The following is a 26,120-nucleotide window of genomic DNA, read 5'->3' on the forward strand; positions in this document are numbered from 1 at the left end:
ATTCTCAGCCTGACAGCTTGCTCAGCCAATGACATTTGATGACGCGCCAGCAACCTGGCCCCAAGTTCAAGGGAACACATTCCTTCAGCTCGTCACCGGAATCACCATCTCATGGATCCAGTTTGACCACGTCAACGGCGACTCCTAACAACTAGTTACTGGAAGCACCAACTGCGACACACTCGTTCTCATAGCATCGTGGCGGTAAAGGCCATTCACTCTCTGCGCCGCCCCTGATTCTCCACGACAGACAACGCCATGACGGACGCAGCCGTAGAAGCCGCCCTGGCAACTTCCAACGAAGTCCCCGCGGCTCCTACTTTCGAAGGGGAGAACAAATTCCAGCATGCTATTTCAGCATGGAGGAGTACGACACTAGGGAGTCCTCAACACACAATGCATGATACTAACTCTGCTGACAGCCATCGACCTCACCACCCTCGTCTCCAACCTAGACAACACGGCATCCGACATTGTAGCCTATCAGCGAGACTCGACGGTACAACGCAAAGAACTAGCGCAAAAGACCAAGGAGTTTCGCAAGCTCGACGATGCCACCAAGCTTACGGAGATCAAGGGCCTGCTAAAGTGTACGATCGATACACCCGCATAATGGGATTATTCTGACTGGATGCAGCCTACCAAACCTTCATTGACCTTCTTACGAACCACTCCAAGTCGGTCAACTCGGCATTCTTGCAGACATATACCTCGTTCTCTGACGCTCCCGATCCATATCCACTCCTCGAGGCTTCGGTCGACTCGATGCTCCTCTCTGAGGACACCTTGCCAAAAATTACCGAGGAGAACCAGCGTTTGCAGGAAAGTGTCACAAATCTCACTTCCCAGTTAGAGGAGACCGAATCAAGACTACAGACCGAACGATCTGCCCGAAAGGAACTGGAGGAGAACCTCGACAGCCGAGTGAAGGAGGTAGAGTCATCATGGACCGCCGTGCTAGAGGAAAAGACGGACAACTGGGAGGCCAAGGAGAAGGCTTTGGAAGATAAGCTGGAGAAGCAGGAACGATTGTTGACTGAGATGCGGGCAAGCTACGAGGTCAACCAGCGATTGGGCAAGAATGGCGATGACCAGGAGGCTCAGCGTAGCCAGGTCTCAAGCGCCGAGCTTGATATGCTTCATGCCGACCTTGATCGCACGAGCTCTCGTCTTGCCGAAGTTGAGGCCCGAAATGAGCAGATGAGACTGGAGCTGGCGCAAGCCAAGTCTTCAGTTCAATCACAGCCCGAGGCCTCTCTCGAGGATGACCCCAGCTATATGCGCATGAGGTCGGAGAACCAGTCCATGATTCGCAAGCTGGAAGCTGCACGCGTGGAGAAGGAAGGTCTCAAGCGAGACTTGGATGGTAAACTACGATCCATTGAGAGGGAAGTGAACAAGTTGAAGGGCGAGAGGGACTCTCTCAAGGCCAAGGTCCAGAAGTGGGGCGACTATGATGAAATCAAGCAGGAGCTTGAAGTCCTCAAGAGCATCGAGTTCTCCACGGGCGACGACGATGAAGTACGAGAGCAACTTGAGTCAGGGGATGCGGAGGGCAACTCGCTAGAGAGGCTTCTCTTGGCTCGAAACAAGAAGCTTGGCGATGAGTTGACGGTTCTTCGTGTTTCACACAATGACCTACAGAGTCGCCTGGAGAACCTCCAGGAGGAGTTGTCCAGGACAAATGCTGAGCTAGAACGGTCTCAGAACCTCAACCAAAAGTTGGAGAGTGATCTGGAGAATCTCCAGGAGGAGGGCGCCAATGCTTTCCCGTCAGGAGCCTCTGTGGCTGGCACATATGTCACCCGAACAATTGGCCGCAAGAGCGGCAGAATTTCGCCGACCTCGTCCATTATCAGCGGCATGGACCCCCGCATGGGTGGTGAGCCAGGCGAGCGAGTATACGGAGGTGGCTCAGGCATGCTGCCCATGGTCACGGCCCAGCGTGACCGCTACAAGAAGAAGAATACGGAGCTGGAACAAGAGCTTTCAGACACGCACCGGACAGTCTCGCAGCTGCGCCAGGAAGTTGCAGCTTTGCAAAAGGACAACCTGAATCTGTACGAGAAGACGAGATATGTGTCGACCTACAACCGAGGTGGCGGCGCAGCTACGTCCTCCGCATACGGGGCAAACCCGAACCCCTCAACAGTGTCGATTGGCGAGACAGGAAACCCTGGCATCGCCCTGGACAGGTATCGCAAGGCATACGAGTCCAACATTTCTCCATTCGCGGCATTCCGCGGCAGAGAATCTGCTCGAGCGTACAGACGGATGAGCCTTCCGGAGCGGGTGGTGTACTCGCTGACGCGTATGGTTCTCGCCTCGCGAACCAGCCGAAACCTGTTCGCAGCATACTGCGTAATGCTCCACCTGCTGGTCTTCCTATCCATGTACTGGCTCAGTTCGTCAGATGTCGACCGAGCCGCTCACCTGGAGTCTGCAGCGGCGGCGGCAGCAGCAGGTGTGGCCGGTGGTGGACTTGGCAGCCCAATGGATGGAGCTCCCAAGGATCCTGCCAAGTAGCCGAGAGGCGAGACCCGTTTTGGGTGTGTTTTGCGTATACTGCGTATAGGGTTCAAGAAGGGTATGGGAATATATGTCTTGTAATACCACCGTAAGCTTGGAAGGGTTTGGTTTGAAAGTAGAGGAGATGACAGCTCGGGAACTTTGCGCTATGGAATCAATGGGTTCACCTATAAAATACATGTTGCCTGCAAGGTATTTGCTTGTCAAAATGAACTTGACAGACACGTCAGTCAAAGAACCAACATGTGAAGAAGGACTCGCGGCTATCTCTCGACCTTCCACTACAGATGCAAGTCATGATGGGACGGAAGCTTGGCTCTAGGGTGCCCGAATAGCCCGTCCCAATCAGAAGCGTCATTGGACGCGCGGGTCCAGTCGATGCTATTTTCTGCAGCCGCTGGCCGCTTCTCGCGGCCCGTCAAGAGGCGCATGACAAGACCCGCGGTGTCCAATCACAGCATCACTGACGGGCGGCAAGATGAACAAGGACCCTGGACTCCATCGCTTTGGACGTTTTGGACATTGCTGGCTCGTTGCCGCGGAGAAACTTTGTTTCTCGTCTCGGCGAAGCTTGGCTTCTTGATCGGTTGGTTCGCGGGAGTGCGCCGAGATATCTTGGGATCTTGATCCGGGTCTTGGCCGATGGGTTAAGACGGGCGGTACGAGAGATTGGAGGGTGAGCGAGACGTTTTTAGAATGTACAATTGAGCAACTGAAAGGCCGTTTACACCTGGTCCTGGTCAAGCAAACCCAGCAATGTAACAATCAGTCTAAATGCCTCAATGGCTGATGAGCAGATGATTGCGGTCTCGTCCATTAATGGACCCTTTTTGTTTAACGAGGACCCAGATCCCACATGGCAACGACCGAAACAACCTGCGCACGCATACAACTCTCTTCCTGGCAGCGCCCATCCATAAACGCCCATGCATATGCCGACGCCCGAGACAGGCGCTTAAATCTCCCCCATGCCACCAATCACAACCCAGCAGACCCCTACCATCTCGTCGATCATTGGATATTGCTCATCCATCTGCTTCTCAGTCACAGAGAGCAAGCGAAGGGGGGTTGGTGTTGTTCTCGCAGACGTACCCGTTTAATGTGTGTGTCGGCGTCATCAAACCAATCAATGTTTGCGTTTCTAGATGTTGCGGACCAAGTTGCCGCCGAACTTGCGCAGCCGAAAGAGAACGCGTATGACAAGGGCTTGCTTGATGGAGGGGGGGGAAGGCTGGTTATAATAAGAGACGGTTCGTCGCCGCCCCGTCTTCTTGTTGAAAGTGAAGAGGCAGGAAAAGGCAATCCAATCTCAATAGTAGACTTTCGGGACGCTGGGCGTTCTTTTTCCTTTTTATCTTTTTCTTCTGTGTTTCCTTATTTCCTTGAGTACTCGAATATTCGTGTTTGCTGTTATCACGCTCTCCAGTCGAATTACTCCGTGTATCTGGACACTGTTTTCTGTGGTTCTTGGGCTTCTTGAGTTACGACGATATCGACACATCCCCGAAACCAATCACCTCAATCATCTTTAGCCCGCACGACTTCAAGATGCAATTGTCAACATTGCTCGTATCTGCCCTGGTGGCGATTGTTTCTGCGGCGCCCACATACCCCGAAGTCAAGGCAAAGGATGCCCGTTCGGCCATCGACTCTCTAGGCTCCTTGTCCGACTACTTCAACTCTCTGGCATACAAAGTCAAGGCGGCCAAGGTTTCTGGAGAGGTTCCCGTCTGCGACCTGTCACAAGCCAGGATGCCTCTGAGTATGTCCAACTTTCAGCCCTGTTCCCGGAAGTCCAAGTACTAACCTGTGGCCAAAGACGGAGCCCTGGCCGATCCCGCCAAAGGTCTCACCCTCAAGCATGTTGCTGTTGGTCGCGGCACTCAGAATTATACCTGCGACCCCAAGGAGCCCTCAGTTGCCCCCAAGGCCACCGGTGCCGTGGCTACCCTGTTTAACGCCAGCTGTGTCGCGGCCCTATACCCTGACCTCCTCGAGCGCATCCCTGGCATGGCCGTCCACTTCCCCCTGACGAATTCATCCAGGCTTGGCCCGGCTGAGCTGCCCGTGTCGGGCCACCACTACTTCACCGCCGACGGAGTGCCCTTCTTCGACATCCGCACACCGGGTCACGACATTGGCGAGGCTCCCTGCGCGAAGAACGACTCAGCTCCCGCGCCGTCAAGCGCCTCGGTGGGACAGAAGGGAGAGGCTGCCGTGCCTTGGCTTAAGCTCGACACCATTGAGGGCGCCACCCACAACATCAAGCAGGTGTACCGTCTCACAACGGCTGGCGGTAGCCCTCCTGCCACTTGCGAAGGAATGGATGCGCAGTTCCAGGTTGAATATTCGACAGTGTAAGTGAACCTTTTGTTGAGTGATACCGACGTTGAGAACTGACGTGTTGATTAGATACTGGTTCTGGGCTGGCGACATTGAAGAGGATGAAGAGTAAGGATAAGGGAGGAACTGAAAGGGAAGCAAGTCACGATCTGGTCGGCGTTGTTGGGGGATGGAAGCAAAGCTCATGATACACGTAGTAGTATGGTTCGTCACGTAATATCCCCATCATGTTGTTGTTAGCGCTCTGTACTGTAGGTTCATTAATTCGACCTTTGTCCGTACCTACCTACCTTTACGACAGTTTCCATTGAAGTCGTGTCATGTCTTGCCATAGATCAGGTCTTCAAGTGCGGATCCTCGGCATGGCGCATCAACCCTTGATCCCCATCAAACATCACCTCACCGACGCCCGCAACACCCCGAGCTTCTCCGCGTCTTCGGGGGTCCCGTTCCCCCACGGGGACACAGGGCTGGCCCCAGCAGGAGACCCTTGGAGTCCCAGATGCCCGTAGCACTCGCTTATTCTGGGACTGGGGAAACAGAGATGGGTAGCTGCCTGTCATGAGAAGCGGTGATAGATAGATGGATGCTGAGATCTGGGATGGAATCTGGGCATGGCACGTTGTGTCGTGGGTTGTCTTTGACGGATGCTGAAAGAAATCGACTTCCAGCCCGTTTCTTTCAGCTGGAAATAAACAAAAAACTTTCAGGACCGTCCCCACTATCTTTTAGGCTCCTCAGCGCTGACTCCCACTGAAGCTGGGGTCATGCCACTCACCGCGACTGCTTACATTTAGCAGGCCCTGCAGGCACCGAAGAGGTACTTGGACTCCCGCCGTAGCGTAGGTGCCACGGAAGTACACTTCCATCCATTGCGGGACGGAACATGACCGTACCTTGCCTTTCCCCCGCGCAACCACTTCCCTCACTCTCCGTCTTTCGGTCCCAAGCGTGGGCCTTCTCCAAACTCAACCTTAGCCATCTCCAACATCCATCACTGCAGCCCGCACGCATCATTTTAACCCCCCCGTTGGATCCTCCTTCTTGTCACGTCGGAGCCGCAATCAGACAACAACTAATATCACGTCGCCCAATTAGACCCGACGCACACGCTGAGAGCGGCAGCAGGAGGACGCTACCAAGCAGTGGGAGACGCGGGCCTCCCGTCTCTGTCCCCGTTCCCCGCCGTCCGCGAACCTGTTTCTACCTCTGTTTCTACTTCCCCAGAGCTCGCCACAACTCGCCGCGTCGACCCGATCCAACCCGCCCATTCACCCTGCATCACTCTGCAGCCTGGCTGCTGTTACTTCCGGACTTCGCGACCAACCTCTCTACGACTTTTTCAGACCAATTTTCTGCGAATCATCGCCTTGTCGACTCTGCTTAATTAGACTTTGAGCCTCTTCTCGCATACTCATCGACTATTTTAACTCGGCGACTTCTTCCCCGCCCGCCGCTGTTCCCCGGATCGATAAACTCATCAACTCCGTCCGACCGAACGAATGCCTACGAACTGAACCAGTCAGCTGCGCTGCCGCATTGGTTGAACCGTCACTTCTCGACAAAAACTCAGTTTCCCTGCCATAATCATGCCCGATATGATGATGGCCGATGCCGCTGGTCTGGCTGATCCGCCCGACTTTGAGGCGGATCAACGGACTCCAGAAACGGCGCCGCCATCCTGCGACGACGACGCTTCCACAAACGCTGATGCCTCTGACCTTCAAGCTTGGCCCTACGACGCTCCCTCAATTGTCTGGCCTCGCGACCGGCTGCCCGTCGAAATCTTCGAGATCATCACTACCCATCTCACCAGGTTCGAAGTCAGAAGCCTACGACTCGTGTGCAGGGAATTCGAAGCCAAGGTGTCGGCGCAGTATTTTCGAAATGTCGTTGTACCTTTCAAGTCGGAGCTCTACAGTACCCTGGGCCACGATAGAAACGGCGTTCTCAACCGCACATCGTCAGCTCTGCTTTCAAATGGCATGCGGATCTTTGAATCTTTTGGCCCTCACATCTGGCGCTTTGCTCTGTCGCTCGAGCTTGACGAGGATGCCTTGGCTTACCCGCCTATAAAGCCTACACAAGAAGCCGTCCCGGCCTTCTGGGGTGTGTATCGTTGGCCACACACCACTTATCACCGGTACTCAGACCTCGAGGGACTCGAACAAACCGCCGATGAAACCGGGGCTATGAAGGATGCTCTCAAATGCTTGTCCAAGGTCAGAAATCTTGGGCTTTGCTGCGACGCCGGCCTCGGTTTTCTCTCAGGACCCGATCACATTGCTCGCAATGCAACCACTCTCCATCCCGTCTTTGCAACTCAAAACTGGCGCCGCGCGGGTTCGGAGCCGGATCAGCGGAAGCGTCCCATCGTCACCGTGGGTGAGGTGACTGATCTCGTCAAAGCCATGAAAAAGCCAGTCTTTGAAAACCCAATCAGCTTTAAGAAAACTGTTCTACAGAAGATGGTCACCGATGCTGGGTTCCAAGGCACTCAAATTAACGAGGCGGTGCGCATGATCCTGGAGACAGAGGACTCCAACCTGGCCGCGATTGATTTCGACGAGAGAGCGTCAATGCTCAATAACTTTGAGGGACGACGGCCATTCTCGCCTAACAGACTGCTGGCTGATTTTGAGCCCTCCTCGGACACTACGAAATACCCACTGATCCCCTCTAGCCTGACGACGGCGCAGAAAGAGATGCTCCTTGAGCTCGAGTGGGCACACCGAGCCATGATTCAGTCTTACGTTATTGGCTTGATTGACAATGCTCGCGACGGTTGCTTCCAGAACCTGACAACTCTTACGATTGCCAAAATCCCTAGCAGCCATGTGTACATTTTCAACCGCCATGACCTCTGGCAAAACCTCCCAACCCTCAACAACGTCTCGTTGGGAGTGATTGCGGATTGGCGACGAGTCTCCAAACCAGCTCCTGGTTGTGTCGAGGACAGACCTGTTTCCCCCGTCGAGGCGGTTGAGAAGGTGTATCAGCTCCTCAACACCTACATCGGAGCCCAGCAGAACATCGAGAGTCTTCACTTTGAATGGATTTGCGGTGGAGAATTTGCGCCTGGAACATACCAGCGAAACCACTATATCCTCCCAGCCCCTTTTCTCCCAATGACCTATCTTATGAGTGCGACGGACAGCCCCAAGACTCACGGAGATTCTATTCTGAGCCTTCCCTTTGTCAAGCACTTGTCGCTCAAGAACTGCTGGTCATCCCCACATGTGCTTCTGCACATGCTACGCTTCATGGCGCTCTCCTCACTTGAGAAGCTAGAGCTTGAGTCAGTATCGCTCTCGGGTCCTCCCACAAACCAGACCCAGGCTCCTCTTCTTCAAGGCGGAATGGGCCCAAACCCGAACGCCGCAAACTTGCTAAATCTATTCCAACAAGTGCATCATGGACCCGCCGATCAGACGCTGCTGCCAGCGCACCCGCAACCGCAACCGCAACTGCAGCTACACAACCCACTGCAGCCGGCCTTGGGTGATATTGGCATTGGGGCTCATCCAGGCGGAAACTGGGCTGCAAACATGATCCAAAATATGCAGCCCCTTGTACAGCCACAACAGCAAGATGAACAGCAGCAAGATGACCAGCAAGATGCACAGCAAATACCCCCACTCAACTTGCTGAGCCAACTCAACACCTTGATCCCGGACTCGATGCCTGCGCCAATGGAGACGCTCCACCAACCCGAGTGGCTGTCTTGGGCAGGCATCATTGAGCATTTCTCTCCCAGCATCAAGATTCGCGATATCCTGGCAGAACAGACGGCCTCGACTGGTGCGACAAATGAAGACTCGTGGTTCGACGAGTTGGTTCACTTGGATCAATACCTGCCATGGGTAAACGCCCTCGAGATTGATGAGATGACGTATTCCCTGAAGTGCCTCTCATTCAAGTCATGTGGCTACGTGTCGGTCGACGCACCCTTCCTCAACACGAGAGGCATTCTTCCTCATGGCGCCCAGGGACTTAGCGGTAACGCTAACCCCCACAACCAAGATCTGACTGCTCTCATGCAACGATGCCGTGATAAGATGCTCGGCCGTATTTCGCCCTACATCTCAAGCCGCGAGCTGTTCCAGCTCATCAACGCCTTTGGCATGGACATCGGCTGGGAGAATGTCTATGATGGCAAGACGATCTCTGATGCTGTGGCTGACGGCGTCGAGAGCCCTGGGAGAGGTCGCTTCTCGGGGACAATAGATGCCGACTATGCGGAAGTTCGAGGTACAACTGGGCACTTGGGCAACCTTTCCAACATGGAAGGTCTGGGCTCGTTCTCATAGGACGAGGATGAAGATATGGGTTCCATGGAGGAAGAAGATGAAGATGAAGACATGACTAACACGGAGGACCAAGGTGCGGCTGAGGTCGAGGACGCAGACATGGACGTTGAGAGTGATTCTGAGGACGAGCAGCAAGTTGATGGTGTTGCTTTTAATTATTCTCCTTTTATTTCGTAAAGGAAGGGCTCGAGGACATGATATTGGGCAAAACAGGACTGTACAACCTCGCACTGGACACGCAAATGATGACGGATGGATGGATGGGCTTGGGTTTACATGGATTACGATACCGGCTCGGGAGAGCCCATGTTTATATGTGTTTGTCAATTGTTGTTGGACAGCATTGATGTTGGAGTACAGTAAAGGCTCGCGCTGAATAGCTTACTTAGATGGTCTGGTAGCCTTGAGCACAAGACGATGTGAAATGCAATGATCTTATGACTTTGGCATGAAGCGATTGTGAAGCTTGTGAAGGTGAAACTTATGAAGGTGGTGGTGGGAGGGCGAGTTCATGACATGAGCTTGTCTAGCATCATTGGCATTGACTGGCTTGTATAACTTGCCGTGTAGTCAATCTTCATGGCAAGAAGCATTGGACGTCAATAGGTAGTCGTGAACCCTGAACTGGTTTGCTTTGTATCGTCATCACCAATGGAGGAGCTGCTCTATGCCAGTGCTCATCATGGGCTAGCATAACCTGGTCTCTTATCTCCATCACATTCACATCGCAAACCAACATTCATGAGGACTTGATTGATTTTATTTCGTCAAGAAAGCCTTGCGAATTTTTGCATGCGTTTCCCTTTAAAAGCCATGCTCACCGTAGCCTGCCATACACCAGGAGATGAAAAGCCACGAACCGCCCCCGCAAAAACCCTTAAAACATTGTGGAGTGCTTTGTGTTGTGCCTTGTTCACGTCACAAGAGGTTCCCCGAAATAACCAGTCTCGACCAGCGCTTAACAATTTTTGTCTATTGAGAGCTCCCAAGAGGAAATTGGAAGACCTCTACTTAAGCGGCGGTGATGGCCTTGCGGAGACGGGCACCGCGCTGTCGCGAGCTGAGGTGCTGGTCACGCTCGGCGACGGCATCGGACTTCTGGACGACCTCCTCAGCCTCGGTGAGGATGAGCTCGATGTGGCAGGGGTTGGACATGTAGGGGTTGATCTGTCTTGGTCAGTACTTGACAAACATGTCATCTGGCTTGAGGTTAACATACACGACCGTGGGCACGGTACGTCCGTCGTCGCTGCTTGGGGGCCTGGTTGACCTGGATGTGCTTGACGATCAGGGCACCGGTGTCGAGACCCTTGGCATCAGCGTTGGACTCGGCGTTCTTGAGGAGGCCGAGGAGGAACTCGGCGGACTTGACGGGCCATCGAGCCTTGGAGACACCGAACTGCTTTCCTGTTGGAAAATCCATCAGCATCTTGTTCCCAACGTAATGACCGAGACGTGATCCCATGATTCACACTCTCCATCTCTCCATCTCGTCCAAACTGCTTCGCATGCGGGGGGAATCTCGAGGGTCGTACCTTGGGCGGTTCGGCCAGTGCTGCCGGCATATCGTCGCATGGGGACGGCCTCCTTGTGCTCCTTAACGTTCTCGAGGAAAGCAACAGCGCGCTGAAGCTTCCAGCCGTTGATGGCCTGGGCGGTCTCGCGAGTGTTCTTGAAGGACACTCGGAGGTAGGCACCGCGGGCGCGGGCCGACTTCGAGGACTGAATCTCGGTGGCAGCGTATCGAACCTGTGTTGCGAAGAAAAAAGCCAGTCAGCCGTGGCATGTTCCAAAAATCTTCCCATCACGAGAAAAAAGGACGCTGCTAGCACACAGCACGAAAACTCGCTCCCGACGACATGGTCGTCGGAAGCAACAATTCGTGCCGTCTCGCGCGTGTATTCCTCCTCTTTCTATTCATCGCGATCGACGGGGGGCGCATTGGTACTCACCATCTCGGCGACTTGGGTGGTGAGTGACGGTTATCGACGACGACGTGGGTTCGGGCGGGCTGAAGTTGAGAAATTCTGAACTTTTGCCCTAACAGGTCGGGAGGGACCACAAACTCGCTTACTCAATTTGGGTGGTGAGAGGTCTTAGGGTTTGGCTGCCCTGCTGGTGTAAGGTGCGAAAAAAGACGTAGTAAATCGTAATAAAATCGCAAAAATTCTGAAAGAGTCTAAAAAGAGTACCTAGACTCTATTTAACCTTCAGAATGAGTTTGGAATATTTTTATCTCTTCCTGTGTCTTGCACAAAGGGAATATCAAATTCAGACTGATGTGCACCCGATCACCTGACTCTGCCATCCACCTGCACGTGATTTCTAGCTTTACACCTTGCCTCGTCCGTCCCATCCCCGGAGCCACTCCCCACTCTCGGAACCGGAGAAACTTGCTGCAGCAAAGTGGATCTAAGCTTCAAGAGCTTCAAAAAATTCTTTCTCGACAAGTCCCCCAAACGCCCAGCGTTCCCCCAGGCAAGGCTACACAAAAGACAAGATTGGACTCTGATCCACGTCCGCCTTCTCTCGACGATCACTCCTCGCTTGGATTCCTCCTCGAACACGGCTCTCTGTCGTCCCTAGTTTCTTCAGTCCCTTTCAATTCTCCCCCAGGGAACTTCAAATCAATCCGATATCATGGCACCTTTCACCCCTCGAGGAGGCGCCCGTGGTGGCCGTGGCGGCGCTCGCGGAGGAGGCCGTGGTGGTTTCGGTGGTGATCGCGGCGGCTTCGGTGGCCGTGGCGGTGCGCGAGGTGGCCGAGGTAAGAAGAATTGCGCTTTCGCGCGTCGCTGTCGTGTTCTGAATGTCGAGACTGACTGTTCGCAAAAGGTGGTGGCCGTGGTGCTCCCCGTGGCGGTCCCCGCGGTGGTGCTCGAGGTATGAATGACTCCTACTATCTACACTCTTGAATGGAAACTGACAATCTGAAAAGGTGGTCGTGGCGGCGGTCGCGGCGGCTTCGGTGGCAAGCCTGGCCAGAAGGGCGGTGCCAAGGTCATTGTTGTACGTTGAGACGCGATCCCGGCCTTTATCAAAGTTGAAAGTTTTGCGATCTAACACCTTATCTAGGAGCCTCACCGCCACCCCGGTGTCTTTGTCGTCCGCGGCGGTAAGGAGGATGGTCTTGCGACTCGCAACCTGACCCCTGGCGAGTCCGTCTACGGCGAGAAGCGCATCTCTGTCGACGAGACGGTCCAGAACGACGATGGTACCACCACCACCACCAAGATCGAGTACCGCATGTGGAACCCCTTCCGAAGCAAGCTTTGCGCTGCCATCGCTGGTGGTGCCGATGAGATCTACATCAAGCCCGGCTCCCGCGTCCTCTACCTCGGTGGTGCCTCTGGTACCTCCGTCTCCCACGTCGCCGACCTTGTCGGTCCCACCGGCTACGTCTACGCCGTCGAGTTCTCTTCGCGATCCGGCCGTGATCTCATCACCATGGCTTCCAAGCGACCCAACGTTGTCCCCATTGTCGAGGACGCCCGTCAGCCTGCCCGCTACCGCATGATTGTCCCCATGGTCGATGTCATCTTTGCCGATGTTGCCCAGCCCGACCAGGCCCGTATTGTCGCCATGAACGCCAACTGGTTCCTCAAGGTTGGCGGTGGTGTCCTCATCTCCATCAAGGCCAACTGTATCGACAGCACTGCGCCTGCCGCCGAGGTCTTTGCCAACGAGGTCCAGAAGATGCGAGCGGAGTCCATCAAGCCCAAGTTCCAGCTCACCCTGGGTAAGTTTTTCTCTCACAGCAGTCATGAAGCTCGACTAACATGTCCTCAGAACCCTTCGAGCGTGACCATTGTTTGGTTGCCGGCGAGTACCAGCGCTACAAGTCCTAAATGACCTTGGCGGCTACGGAGTTTTCGCTTGGAATCAAGATGAGAAGAGATGGTCTGCTTTGTCATGCGGTTTCCCAGGTTTCTCACGATCCCCGGTAGACATTTCTTGCGCGTCTTCAGCTTGCATCAGGGAAAAATGGTTGACGGCTTTTCTTCAACAAACGGCGAGGGGCGTTCCGGGTGGGTTGGATCTGTATACATATCAAATGTTGTCCCAAATCATTTTTTTGGTGTTTCACGGCTCCAAGAAATCTATAAACAGTTGATCACAACAATTAGCACCAACGCCACCCCGGGGGGACGTCCTTGATTGAGCGATCGGAGACGAATATGGCACGGGATCAGACAGACGATGGATGCTTATGTGGCCAAGCAAGCAGTCTGGTACACGTCTGCCCGGCCTACGACTTCATGATACCCCATACGATGGCCACGCCTGGCGTCCCTGTGTTGTGTCTTGTTTATAGAGGATAGTTTAGGAATGCAATTTGTAATGTTTTGACAGTTTACCTCAAAGTCAAATGACTGCAATGGAGTATTGTGTTGAGAGTGACGCTGTTATTAGAATCAACGGAACATAGATTGATAGGGCTGGGAGCCGTTTAAGCTCATTTGTTCATGTATTCATCTATTATCGTGATGTTTATCTATCTACAGCAACAGGGTATATACTAGTGTCATCAAGGTCTATTTCTGTTCCGCTCATACTGCCAGTGACCGGCGTCGAAACTCAAGCTCTGCATCTGGAGAAGGCGCCTTGGTCATGACCATCGCCATGGGCATTGGGCGATCCTCGCCCTTCTTGAGACGAATGTCGTAGTTGATCAGCAAATGTGCCAGCACAAGCTTGATCTCATTGCCAGCAAAGAAGCGCCCAGGACAAGCATGCTTTCCTGCGCCAAAATTGATGTTTGTGTCGTTGAGGGATGTGAATTGCCATCGGTTGCTGGCCTCATCCGATTCCTGGCGAAGATTGTAAAAACGCAGGGCATCGAAGCGTTCGGGGTTGGGGAAATATCTCTCATCAACGGAGATGCCAGCTTGGGGAGCGAGCACCTTGGTTCCAGGGGGAAGCTGGGTGCCGTCGGAGAGTGAGATCGGTTTCATGACTTTTCGGATGAAGGATGCTGAGTTTGGTTAGCTAAGCGGAAATATGAGGCAGAACTTGAAACTCACTGATGTTTCCACGAAGGCGCTGGACTTCCCTCATGAAACTGTCCATCTTCTTCAGCTTGGCCATGTTCTCCTTTTTCTCCCACCCCTTCTCCACTTCTAGAATACGATACGCCTCTTCGCGTAGCTCCTCTTGCACCTCGGGGTATGCTGCCAAGTCGCAGAGGCATTCGCAGAGCAGGTTGTTGGTCGAGTGGATGGATGCCGCGGCAAGAATTAACTGCAGTTCGGCCTGAACCGTAACGTCGGCCTTCTCCTCTTCGGGCAGCCCTTCAATGAGCCACTGGATCATATCGTCTGGGGCATCCTCACATCCAGGCATGTCCATGTCTCGTAGCCGCTCCTCGAGGATGGGTAAGAGCATCCCCTTGGCCGTCTTGATATCGTTGCGAATCTGGCCCAGTTCCGAAACAAAATGTTGGCCAATGGGTCGAGCCCATTCGGGGAAGAGCTGAAGCTTCACGCAGGCCGTGAAGACATGAATAGCAAAATTGATGGTAGTGTTCATCCACTTCTCATCTCGGCTGATGGAGGGTCCGACAAAGGCTCTGCCACTCATACGGGCGACGGCGCGGAGGCCGAAGGGCTGCCATTTCACTGGCGTCCAGTCCTCGCAAGATGGGAACTCAGTGGCAAGAATGTATTCCAACTCTTGCTTCAACTGAGGCATGACTCGGGTGAGGTTCTGCGTCAGCTTTGTCCGCACTAACAGCGCGAGCATGTCGCCATTGTGGCCGGGTGTGAACTTGGTGTACTTGGTTTGGAGAGCCTGCTGAAGGATCAGTATTCGTTATGGCGTGGCTGCATGGGGGTAGATATTACATCTGATACAGCTTCGGTGGCACTCAGGACATCCTCTGGTAACACCTTGAGCTCGCCAACAAGCCGTGCTGGTACCAATACTTGTACTCCCTCGGTGGCCTTGATCTGGTATACTCGATCGCGGAACTAACACAGTATAAGCACGTGTGGTGTAACGTCATACTCTTTTCCAACAAACCTTTGTGTAACTATCCTTGATCAACGTCTCGGCATCGAAGATCCATTTCGTCTTGGGGGCTTTGTAGAAGGGGAACTCTAGTTCCGAAGGTTTTCTTCTTGACCGTATCAACCATACGGCTAGGAGGACGATGGCGATGGTGAGGTAATAGCTGGCACGCTTCCCTCCAGTGACAACTTGAGGTAATTGGACATCGACGCTTATAGGTGAAGCGAGGAGGCTCGATACGTTTTCCATGACGGTCGACGACATGGAGGGAAATCGGGTGGTGATGGATTAAAAAGATGGAAGGATCCGTGGAAATCAAAGACCCTTCAAAGATTTGGCGTTTTCTAGATTGACAAAGTAACCCGTGGTCGTAGCGGGTTATAAGTCGTCTCCGTATCCGACAACAGGGCAGGGCAGTGTCGTGTATTAGACCGTGTCTCTGCAGCGTCAGGAAAGGGCCCTAGTGAAACCCAATGATTCGTCAAGGATCGACCGGTTCGGCGAGACTCGTGGCTAATAACACAGCACGAGACAGGAAAATACCCGATCCCAATCGGAGAGAAGGATCGAGTTGGTTGTGTAGGGCAGGGCTGAAAGGGTAGAGGTAGAGCAACTGCACCAAGCCGTACAGATGACCTCAAGTTACATCACGGGAGCCATCAAGTGCGCGAGGGACGGCCTGCTTTTTGAGACCAACCTGTAGAAGGCTTCGATGCTCCGGAGCACGCTCCATGCTGACGGAGGATTTGTTGGAAGTCCGTCTGTGTGGTGCCGTCTGAAACAAATTGGTTCCCAGAACAGCGCTCGGGATGTGCCACCTCCGGATCTTAGCCTGCCGCTGGGGTACAGGTAGCGTGTGAACGTCGTACCATGGCGTACAAAGTACATGCAGGATTGCCCGCCCTATCTACGACGATCTTGATTGCCGATGGAATGAAAGATGGGATTGATGAACAGTTGTCTTGACGAGATGCGTTAGACGGGTGAAAAAAGGCCATGCTTTTCGTCAGACGGGAGGCGATCTGCTTACACATCGGCACCTGCCTTGGAATCACCAAGTGCCGTTTTCAGAGGAAGGAGCGACCCCGAAGGGCAGAAACTTCACCAAATGCATCTAGAAAACCAGCAGAATTGTCCAAGAAACACCAACAGACGCCTCACCGACCTCAATATGCACAGACTGGTCGAGATCCATGTCGGTAACATGGCAATCCTTCAGCGCGAATCCGTATTTGGTGCCAATCGCGAATTCCTCCAGCTGCCCTCTAGTCTCTCGGAAGTCAGGCCTTCCATTCACTAGCGCCATTGTCCAGCAGCGGAAACATCGTCTTCCGTCAGAGGTCTGCGCGTCTGGGACATTTGGATCTACCTTGCGACCAACGACAGGCCGCACAGCTCCTGATTACCACCTCTGACCCCTCAGCTTGCCGGCTTGTGCGCCTTCAACGCTCCAGCCAGCCATGCGGTTGGCTCTCCTCCTAGAACCCCTCGGCAGTGCGGCAGCCCCCAGCCTCAGACATGAGACTTGATCCAGCTCCCTGCAGGATCCATTGCGACGCACTGGACGCAACAAGTTTGTGGCGCCCACTGTTACCGCAATCGCTCCTGAATCACCCTTCAAGAGCTCGCCGTTGTCAGCAGTTACTGTTCGAGAGCCGATGGCATTTACATCATGGTTGCCCACCGACATCAGCAAACAACGTCACCAGATGGCAAGCGTCTAGTCCAATATTTGATTCAACTTGAAAACTCTGCCCCGGATACCAAATGCCAGCAGCTGTCTCAGTTCGTGTTGAGAAAGGCCCAGACCTAAGCCCCAAACCTCACCGCTCGAGTTTTTCCACTTCCTCGTCGGGCCACCATCACGAGAGGCTCGTTTGATTAGCCTCATTACACGTATGCTTCATGATACATAAGCTTCGATGCCTTATGATCATCAAGTGCAGATTGTCGACAAGTTTTTCAGGGCGGCATTGCGAGGCCTCAAATTCTAGTCATGATCGAAGTTTCAGTATCGAAGGACAACACAGTTGGTTCTGACCACTCACCTTCGTCATTTTCCAGCCAGATCTCGTATCAGACAGTCAACAAGTCTGATGACTTCTCAAGTCCAAATGCTAGCTGCAGCAAGCCCCATCAACTCAGGTAACACAACCCAGGCGAACAATGCTGAACGGTTCGCCCGCTTGGCATGACTGTTCCACGATCCGATCCGTTCTCATCCCGCTGTACCCCCACACGGTTCCTGGCACATCTGCAGTTTCAACCCAAAGCAATCTCCAGACACCAATCATATCTGCCAATGCTTACCCCAGACGCCCGTTGTCGAAAAAGTTTTCGCATCATGCTTGGGGAACCCTGCTATCAAAGATCCTCTGAGCCTCCTCTTTGGCTGACTCGAGTTCATGATCACCTGTGTCTGCCTTGCCAGATAATGGGACCACCTCAAGAAAGGCAACCGAATCAACGTATGTCGACTGCAAGGCCAATCGGGCGGTGCTTGGCTGCGTTGCGAGGATGATCAACACTGGGAAAAATGAGAGGGAACCAGCTGCAGAGTGCAAAATTTTCTCTTTCCTTCAGGGGCTGTGATAATCGAGGTGGCTGTTATCATTGCCTACCTAAGTGTTGAGGATGGCGGGTTTATATGTGAGAGCATGCACCTCTACATGTGTCTTACCAGAACTCCTCTTTATTCTCCCGACGTCACTTGACTTGCCCACTCCTTATCCAAAACTCTGAAAATGTCGGATTTCCAGGGGCTCGGTGCGAAGTTCGAAGAGCCAGATGCTCAGGGCTTCCAGAGCTCTGTGACTGGTAGCACTTCAAGCCCAAGTCCATTTGTGGTAAGGCTGTGAGCATCTGTATTGTCTCGCCTCTCACTCGAGCAGCAGGCTTCCGATGCATCCTCGCACACTTCGCTATCCCTCACTTCCAACGTCTGTCTTCCCGCTCCCACGACTCACGATACTACAAGGTCGCACCATCACATGGACCACCTCGAACGCTTTGTTGAAGATCTCCAATCGGTAATGGCAGCTTTGATTTCAAGAAAAATAGATTACTTACATGTATCAGTCCGCGAAGAGGGCGTTTCCCAACTCTGCCTATTCTCGATACAAGGGGGTCGAGGTGCTGTTGATTCGATGGGAGGAAGACGAACTCGAAGTGGAATGGGAACTCAACGAGTTACACAAGATCTTCCGTGACCTGTATGGGTTTTCGACTGAGCAGTTTCTCATTCCAAGTCAAAACTCCCACCGGAAACTCAACCTCAAAGCTTTGAGGTTCGTCGAAGAGCACGAGAACGAGGACACTCTTTTGATCGTATACTATGGTGGACATGGAGTCATCAACAAAGCTAGACAGTCGACCTGGTCTTGGTAAGAGAAAAATCCATCATCAATGGCAAGAGCTAACTGTTGCATAGCAAACGGGACAAGACTTATGCAACGGTAGAATGGTCTGCCATCCAGACCTTGTTCGAAATGGCAAAGTGCGACGTCCTCCTGCTCCTCGACTGCTGTGCTGGTGCCAGTGCGGCTCCGCTTACTGAGCGGCCGACCAACATCAAAGAAACAATCGCAGCCTGTGGGTTCGAAACATGGACACCACGCCCCGGGGCGCAGTCGTTCACTCATACATTGATCGAAGTGATGAAGGAGTGGGCCTCGCAGCTCCCTTTCTCCGCCGCCATGCTGCATAGTGAGATCCTGACTCGACTCAAGCATGCGCCGCCTCACCGGTCATCTCAGGGAGCATTGGTTGAGTCGAAGAAAACACCAGCTTACATCGTCTCAACGCCCGACCCGCATACCGCCTCCATTACCTTGGGCCGCATGTTTGAAGAAGAGTCTTATTCTCTCTCATCATCTCAAGCCGTACCCGGATCCATTCCCGGAAACCTCTCAGAGAAGGTGCAGTCAGACAGTTACGTCTCGAGTGAGGACCGCATCCAGGCCCTAATGGCGGTGGACGATAAGGGACAGAGAGCGGCTCCACATGTTCTCCTAACAGTTGCGCTGGAGGAGGACCAGGTGCTCGATGCCGCGAGCTGCGCTCGATGGCTGAAGCAGTTTCCACTTTTGGCAAAGTACGTGAGTGTTGAGGGCGTCTATCGCAGTTACTCAACACTTCTGCTGCTGTCTGTGCCCGTCGTTTTGTGGGACTTGCTACCAGATCATCCAGCAACGCAATTTGTGGGATACGTCAAGTCCCGCAATCTCGTGCCGAGGGAGGTGATGCAGGACCGGGCAGCTACGCCAATCCCTATTACCAAACACTCGGCTCGAGACCAGGCAGTCGATCCCTTTGATTGCGTTTCTCCGCTGAAATCGACCTCGGGATTGAGCAGCCTTGATTCCGGATACGACTCGAGTATTCCGCGGCCAGCAACGCTGGCAGCATTGAGACGCACCCGGCAAACAACGGATGGCATGGTTGGTTCTCTAGCTAGCCAGGTACTAGCGGGCAGTAGACGAAACAAGCTGTCATCAACGGAACTTCTAGGCCCGGATCGACCAACCTCTGTGCCGGCCAACACAAGTTCGGGCTTGCAGCAGGGGCTCATGTCTGCCAGCCGAGGACCAAAGCGTCTGATCGTATCTGTTAGGGAAGCAGACTTTGATGACGACAAACTGGGTGTGACCTGCGTGCTTTGTTACGGGCACAATGTCCAGCGAAGCCAGCTTGTGAGGAGAGCGACGCCAAAGCCGATCTGGTGAGTCAATTAAGTTGAGGATGCCGAGTCGCTCGGACGGTGGAGGTCCCCGGTTCTGCATTGTCATTTCTGCTGGATCGGACTGGAGCCGGCTGCCCTACCACCCTGGCTCTTCTGGAAGATTGAATGGCACATGGTTACTAATGTTGGTCTAGGAACGAAGAGTTCCGCTTTGAAGTGCACAATTCACCAATGTTCTATCACATGAGGCTCTCGGTGTGGGGAGACCAGATGCTGGAGCTCATTGGTGAACTGCACATTGACCTTTGTGAGTTGGTGCTAAAAGGCCGGCTTCCGGACCTGGATGAATGGCAGAGCCTATGGCGCGATGGAAAGAAAACGGGGTCGATCCGCATAAGGTTACAATACCTAGATGTGAACGAGGATGAGGAGCGGCAGGCGGCAGAGACCAAGGCGACGGCGGCGCAACGGCAGCAACAGCGACAATGGCTGGAACGGCAACAGAGCGACGACGGGCAAGCTCGGGTGCATCAGATGGATTTTCAGGTCTGGTAAGGGGCAACAAGACGGCGTCTGCGATGACAGGGAGCCAAGAAGCGGTGGCTCAGGTCCGGTTTGCCCAACGCCATGACTTTTGACCAGGGAGGATTCAAGGAAGAAAAGAGTACATGGTTGGTACACAACGGGTACCACAAAAAGACAGAGCTCAAGCGATCGAATAGCTGCACTAGGGGAATTTCTTGACAGGAGACACCCCTGCCTGGCAAAGGGGTCGGTACTTGGAGGAGCCGCGCCGTCTCTCCACAAAAGAAAAATTCCATCCATCTTATCAGATCGTGGCTTACTGCCTGACCCATGGGCCTGGGCCGGGACTGAGGCCGGCGTCGTTTTTCTGTGGACATGTCGAGGGTGTTGAAAAAGGCAGTCAATTTCGATTAACCTTGCTCAAACAGACGGCGGCCTTGGACGACGTAACACTGAGCTTGTCGGTGAAAGGTATCCTTGAAGCTGACTGACCCTGGGCTGGGTAACAGGTAAATCAGGGAGGCGCAGAGATGACACAGGCCAGCTCACACAGGCAGCGTTGAAAGGCATTATCTGACTGCATTCCCCGGATGCAATACTCTCCAATGCCGCGCCCCTAACAACGCAGCTGCAGCATGGCTATATGCAGAGCTGCAGAAGCGCCGGCGAGGCAACTCAACAGGCTGTTGGTTTTTGAGACCAAAAGGAAATACTGGGCGAAAAAAATCCCAGACGAGTCACGGTGAGCCAGGTTCCGAGATCGGTGGGCCTACGTGTCCCTACTGTACGGGGATCGTCGTCATTAATAGGTTGCAGCTCATCATCCAGCCAGCAGAAACAGGGAGGAGGTCCGAGATTAGATTGGATTGATAAGATTTTTCCAGTCTTTGCATCTGATAAAACAATTGGGTGGTCAAGGCTGAGGAAGACGAGTCAATTGAGGCATGCGATTGGTCAGGGCCCACCGACTGGAACCCTGGGGAAAGAGGAAAGAACGCCCGGGCGCTGGCGATGGGGCAAACGCAAAAGAGAACCTGACCCAAGGGGGGTGTGGACGAGATGGATGCCAACAAGAACAAGGCTCCGCCCGTTTTGTACTGGAGCTTGCGACTTGATTACGGGGATGTTCCCAGCGGCTTCGTTTTTGAGTCGTCTGCCAAGGATTGGGTCCTCGGTTTGCTCAATCCCGAATCTTTTCCACAGCTCGGCGCACATTTCGGTCAGCAGCTGGAGACGACAAGACTTTAGATCTCGGAGATACACTTCTTTGTCTGCCGCCCAATCGATCTCCGAGCGGCTTTCGATACCCAAATCTTTTAGGATGTCAATGAAGAAGGGGACAGAAGGTGAAGCACTTGGCTATCTGAAGAATCATGTTGCACTTGGTCAATGGCGACATGAGCCCAGTAGCCTCGGACGTACTTCACTGCCCGGCTCATATTCCAAGCTGGGAGTAGTCGAACAGACTACCAAGGACTAGCATGTTAGTTAACATAGTCTCCTGTATGTCATGAAGCCGGGATTCAAATTGTTTCCCATCCATGCAGCCGGGAGTAGCAAGGTTTGGCGTGTTTAGTTTACATGCCTGGACTCCAACTCGAAAGGAGTGCATGTCGAATCTGGGATCCTCTTCCGTGGCTAGCCAGGAAGCTCACCGTGGCAAAGACTTCGGTCTACTGTGTCAATGTCTGGGTGCTCAAGGTAATATTCGTTTTTTTTTTCTAAATAGGCACACATTTTCTTTGCATGTGGACTAGGTGTAGGCAGGTTGGAAGATTTCTGGTGCTTGATTTTGTCTACCTTGACTCGTGAGTGAGTTCCAGCCAAGTTCTTGTGACATGGTCGCGGTAGCGAGCTCATTGGCTTGAAGCGGATGTTGCTCTACTGCAAGTTAATTATTTGGGTATTGGAAACGACAACCATTGGCTCGTTAAGTTTGGCCGAATTTCCCTTTGTTTCTTTTTGTGAGTTAATGTGGTTCTGGTGTCGATCGCAGGGTTGTTTCGTCAACCGCTGGGCTTGGATGATCCTGGAATTAATAGTGCAGCTGTGATCTTGGGATCCAACACCTGCCATATTCAAGACTCTGATATGTCAACTCAAGCACGAAACTCAATGATTACCCAGAAAATACATTCGTCAAACTAACATCATTACTGCAAGAGTGTCTCGAAAAGTAGGCACAGCCGCACTCATCAACTGGTCTGGAGATAACCTATACCACAACTCGGGGCCACTGGTGATATACCCATCTTAGTCTGCTTCGAACCCCGTGGAGACTGTCCAAATTCTTTAGTGGAGTCGCACCAGCTCTCTTTACCCTAAGACGTGCATGGGCTTGGGGAAGTTACTGGCTGGTTTACTGGAGGCCTTCAAGACCTCCCCTCAACTATGTTAAGGGTGGGTCGAATCGACGACATAGTCCAGCTTAGCAGTCTGCACCAACATCGAAAGCTTTTAATGGATTTCAAGGTCAAGCCGGCCAGCTCTTCCATGGTGAATGAGCGATATTTTGCCTGTTCAAACTTTTACTAATTTACTGCCACAGCGATGAGGTACATCCAGGGAAGCACCTGGCTGCTGTAAACAGTAGCATGAATGGATCAGATGATGACATGTGGTCGGAAGCAATGCCCGCATGTGTCATCCTGAGTGCTTGTAGATGCCCAGCACGTCAAAGATGGGGTAAGGAGGAGAGAACTGCTGTTTTGGGGCAATGAAATGGCAAAAGTGACAGGTTCCAGTATCCCACACCAACATGAAGAAGCATCGGCTCGGGTTCGGAAAGCGAAAGGAGGGTGATCGGACGCAGGACCAGAAACCGAGAGTGGGAGATAGAGAATGCGGGGAGGATGGAGGTGGGGGAGGCAAAGGACGCTTGCACCGGCAAGGACAGTAGTGCTCGATTCGATGGATTCGAACAAGAGCCGGAGATGCTGCTGCAGAGCCCGCGATACGGAATGTCGCCCTTATCGAAGGCCCGCGCTGGGATTCCCTTTTCCCCGGGGCGCCCGCGGAAAGGCTCGGTTCGGGGACCGGAGCTGATCCGGGCCAAGGCCTTTCTTTCTTTTCCTGGACCCCGGATGGAGACCTGCCTGTCCTGTAGGTAGGTCGCGGCTGTGCCTTATACATCCATGGATTCATACACGGATAACCTACCCGTTGAATTACGTCCCCGTGCCGGTGACGAGACAGTGAGCTGACTTTGACTTTTCCCTGCCTCGTCATTGGGGACTCGGTGAGCATCAGGGGTAAAAGGATCAAGGGCTTCCGGTTGTTGGGAGCAAAGAAAAGGCCACAATCGCGGGAATAGACGGCGCCTTCGAAAACCGTGAGGCTAGCCGGGACGTGAGACTGCCGCGAGTGGCCTGACCTGAGCACGCCTTGACTCGGAAACGGAGACGGTTAGTGGTCGGTTGATGGACCCGACCGAACCCCTGCGGGTTTTCCCCTTGGAGAGACCATGATTGTGATGATGGGTGACATGGTGTCCCTTTTTCCTTCTGGCAGAGCCTCATGGAGAGACTCACCGCTGCCCAACAGAACAGGATGAAACCGTGAAATAAGGAGTCGTTGCTTGCCAATTGATTGATTAATCGACAGCAAGGATTGGTCTCCGAAGGCGCACCGGAACGAGACTCGATTAGCCTGTGCGACCCACGTGTGCCTTTTACACAATGGATGGAAATTCGCTGATACTGCGGGAGGTGTGCGTCTATCTAGCATCGTGTTACAGTGCTGACAACCACGAAACGCCTGAGCTCTGGCGGGCTGCTGGGCTAGAAGACCGTGGCCGATAGCCGGGCGCCTTACTGTGTAGACAGGGCACCGTCCATACCGGTAGTCCGGTTACGGTAAAGCACGTGAACGAAGACTGGTGCAGTGTAGGATCGCTCATCACCCTCGGGCGGGCCGGTAGGTACGATTTGCGCATTTTTTTACTGATGAAAAAAAAAAGGAATTGTTTACTTGGTAAAATGTTGGACATTGACGGTGGCGGTTAGTGGCGGCGGATATTCCTTTCTTCTGCTGACGGTGGTAGGTCACGTTGCGAGGAAACAAAAGAGAGAGTTGTCCTGCTGACCAGAAGATGCACAAGAGCTAGGAAAGAGAAGCCGAATGGAGGAGCAATTCCTGTCTGTCTGTGTTGGCAAAACTCCTCGTGAGGGCTTCCCCTTCCCTTCCCCATTTTTGGTGCTGCCTCTTGATTTGCGCCGAGACCTGGTGACGTTTTGTGGGTACTGCCGAGGGCATGTACCGAGGAGTTTAGCAGACAATGATTTGTCCTGCCTTGACTGGACGTGCCACGACAAAGCGGCGGTCGGTGAGTGGTTGATTGATAAACAGGGTGGCCAATCACATGACGGGAGCGTCAGGGCCGTCCAACGCCCGGTGGCAGGCGTCCGGTCACTGGATCGGCAAATCATTAGATCATCCGCCGTCATTGAAGGGGGAAAAGAGAAGATTTGCTTGATATGGAAGCAGATAGCAAGCAATGCATTGGCGCACAACTCTAAGACAACAATGTTTGCTTGTGAGAGGGGGGGAAGCTCAGAGGTTATCCGGAGAATGGAAGGAGAAACCGAGAGGCGGCTTCCCTTGTCCACGTGCATAGATTGATTAAGTGCCACGATTGATTTGATTCGATTGATTAAGTCATTGATTGATAACGAGATTGCGATAATGACAACCCAACAAGGCTCCTGTCTCGGACACGGACCCCAGGAGGCGTGTCCAAGGGAAGGGCCAAACATTCCCAAGCAACCGCGCGCGCCCCTTTCTCAATCATCATCAGCATCCCCAATCAATTACCCATCCTTCACTCATCAGCTTCCATCCTCGATCCCAGCCGTTGGGCATTTGCGCGAATCGTGTGTGTGCGTGGGTCCACATCCACCTCCCTTCGGTCCAATGTTTCGAGGTGGGCTTGGGGCTGGACCTGGGGCCCGGCTTAGCTGAGCGGAGAAGAGCGACGAATGGCCTTCTCCCCGGGGCCAGGCCAGGCCATGGAGAGGAGAGGGGGAGGAGCTCCTCAGTCAGTCATGGAAGCAAAAGCAGCAGAGCGAACATGACTCCGCATGAATGCGTGTTTGAAGCCGGTCGACAAGGGGAGGGGGTGTCGTCGCCTGCTCCTCGAATTCGGGTTTCTCATTCTCCCTGGCAGAAAAGAAGAAGCAGCAGCAGCAGCAGCAGCAGCCCTATCCTTGCATGTGCTGCTTGGGTTCTTATTCACAGCTTAGTCGTAGCTACAAAGCAGCCAGTGGGCATTCTTCGGGATTCCGACTGCAGAGTTCGGCCAGCCGAGGTTCAGGAAAAACAATCAAGGCATTGAAACTCAAGACACGAACCCGGACGAGTAGACCCTAGGCCTTGCCTGGCATATTTTCCACACCTACCCGTGTGTTAATGCCAGAATTAATTAGTGAATAGACGGGGAAAAAGGAAAAAAGAATCCTGGCACAGGAGTGCTACCGCAAAGATACCTTCGTTTTTCCCTTCCAGCAAATCCTCGCCCGTATAGGTCCACACCCCCCTTTGGCCGATGCACACACCACTCCCTCCAGGAAGCCCCGCCGAATATCCCCAACCCGCATCGGGGGCGCGTTCCTTCCATTTTTTATAACCTCCCGCCATCGGCCGGGCTAAGGTATTATTTGAGTCTTTGCCCCCTCCAACCTTCCTTCACTTCCTCCTTCCCACACAAACCTTCAAAACCTTGTTAT

The 26,120-nt window shown here is 53.4% G+C and overlaps 7 protein-coding genes across 7 annotated transcripts; 5 read left to right on the forward strand and 2 right to left on the reverse strand.

Moving 5' to 3' along the window:
• Positions 1 to 258: 258 nt before the first annotated feature.
• NCS57_01248800 (Protein CASP) lies at positions 259 to 2,526 on the forward strand (the record flags this gene model as incomplete). The annotated part of the gene is made up of 3 exons (XM_053062161.1): positions 259 to 367; positions 423 to 590; positions 638 to 2,526. 3 exons carry the CDS (start codon positions 259 to 261, stop codon positions 2,524 to 2,526), a joined length of 2,166 nt encoding a protein of 721 aa, XP_052908689.1.
• A 1,551-nt stretch (positions 2,527 to 4,077) lies between these two features.
• On the forward strand, positions 4,078 to 4,984 carry NCS57_01248900 (uncharacterized protein; the record flags this gene model as incomplete). The annotated part of the gene is made up of 3 exons (XM_053062162.1): positions 4,078 to 4,291; positions 4,349 to 4,886; positions 4,942 to 4,984. The coding sequence occupies 3 exons, from the start codon at positions 4,078 to 4,080 to the stop codon at positions 4,982 to 4,984; spliced, it is 795 nt and encodes a 264-aa protein (XP_052908690.1).
• Positions 4,985 to 6,461: 1,477 nt separating this feature from the next.
• Positions 6,462 to 9,182, forward strand: NCS57_01249000 (F-box domain-containing protein; the record flags this gene model as incomplete). The annotated part of the gene is made up of 1 exon (XM_053062163.1): positions 6,462 to 9,182. One exon carries the CDS (start codon positions 6,462 to 6,464, stop codon positions 9,180 to 9,182), a length of 2,721 nt encoding a protein of 906 aa, XP_052908691.1.
• Positions 9,183 to 10,193: 1,011 nt separating this feature from the next.
• NCS57_01249100 (60S ribosomal protein L17) lies at positions 10,194 to 11,137 on the reverse strand (the record flags this gene model as incomplete). The annotated part of the gene is made up of 4 exons (XM_053062164.1): positions 10,194 to 10,349; positions 10,402 to 10,589; positions 10,718 to 10,931; positions 11,135 to 11,137. 4 exons carry the CDS (start codon positions 11,135 to 11,137, stop codon positions 10,194 to 10,196), a joined length of 561 nt encoding a protein of 186 aa, XP_052908692.1.
• Positions 11,138 to 11,822: 685 nt separating this feature from the next.
• NCS57_01249200 (RRNA 2'-O-methyltransferase fibrillarin) lies at positions 11,823 to 13,030 on the forward strand (the record flags this gene model as incomplete). Its single annotated transcript, XM_053062165.1, has 5 exons — positions 11,823 to 11,949; positions 12,018 to 12,065; positions 12,121 to 12,191; positions 12,258 to 12,921; positions 12,972 to 13,030. The coding sequence occupies 5 exons, from the start codon at positions 11,823 to 11,825 to the stop codon at positions 13,028 to 13,030; spliced, it is 969 nt and encodes a 322-aa protein (XP_052908693.1).
• Positions 13,031 to 13,732: 702 nt separating this feature from the next.
• On the reverse strand, positions 13,733 to 15,455 carry NCS57_01249300 (uncharacterized protein; the record flags this gene model as incomplete). The annotated part of the gene is made up of 4 exons (XM_053062166.1): positions 13,733 to 14,157; positions 14,207 to 14,972; positions 15,026 to 15,151; positions 15,204 to 15,455. 4 exons carry the CDS (start codon positions 15,453 to 15,455, stop codon positions 13,733 to 13,735), a joined length of 1,569 nt encoding a protein of 522 aa, XP_052908694.1.
• A 2,480-nt stretch (positions 15,456 to 17,935) lies between these two features.
• On the forward strand, positions 17,936 to 20,427 carry NCS57_01249400 (C2 domain-containing protein; the record flags this gene model as incomplete). Its single annotated transcript, XM_053062167.1, has 5 exons — positions 17,936 to 18,037; positions 18,083 to 18,220; positions 18,270 to 18,574; positions 18,622 to 19,911; positions 20,067 to 20,427. The coding sequence occupies 5 exons, from the start codon at positions 17,936 to 17,938 to the stop codon at positions 20,425 to 20,427; spliced, it is 2,196 nt and encodes a 731-aa protein (XP_052908695.1).
• Between the last annotated feature and the right edge of the window lie 5,693 nt (positions 20,428 to 26,120).

The sequence above is a fragment of the Fusarium keratoplasticum genome, chromosome 10 (genome assembly GCF_025433545.1).
Source record: "Fusarium keratoplasticum isolate Fu6.1 chromosome 10, whole genome shotgun sequence".
NCBI classification, from domain to species: domain Eukaryota; kingdom Fungi; phylum Ascomycota; class Sordariomycetes; order Hypocreales; family Nectriaceae; genus Fusarium; species Fusarium keratoplasticum.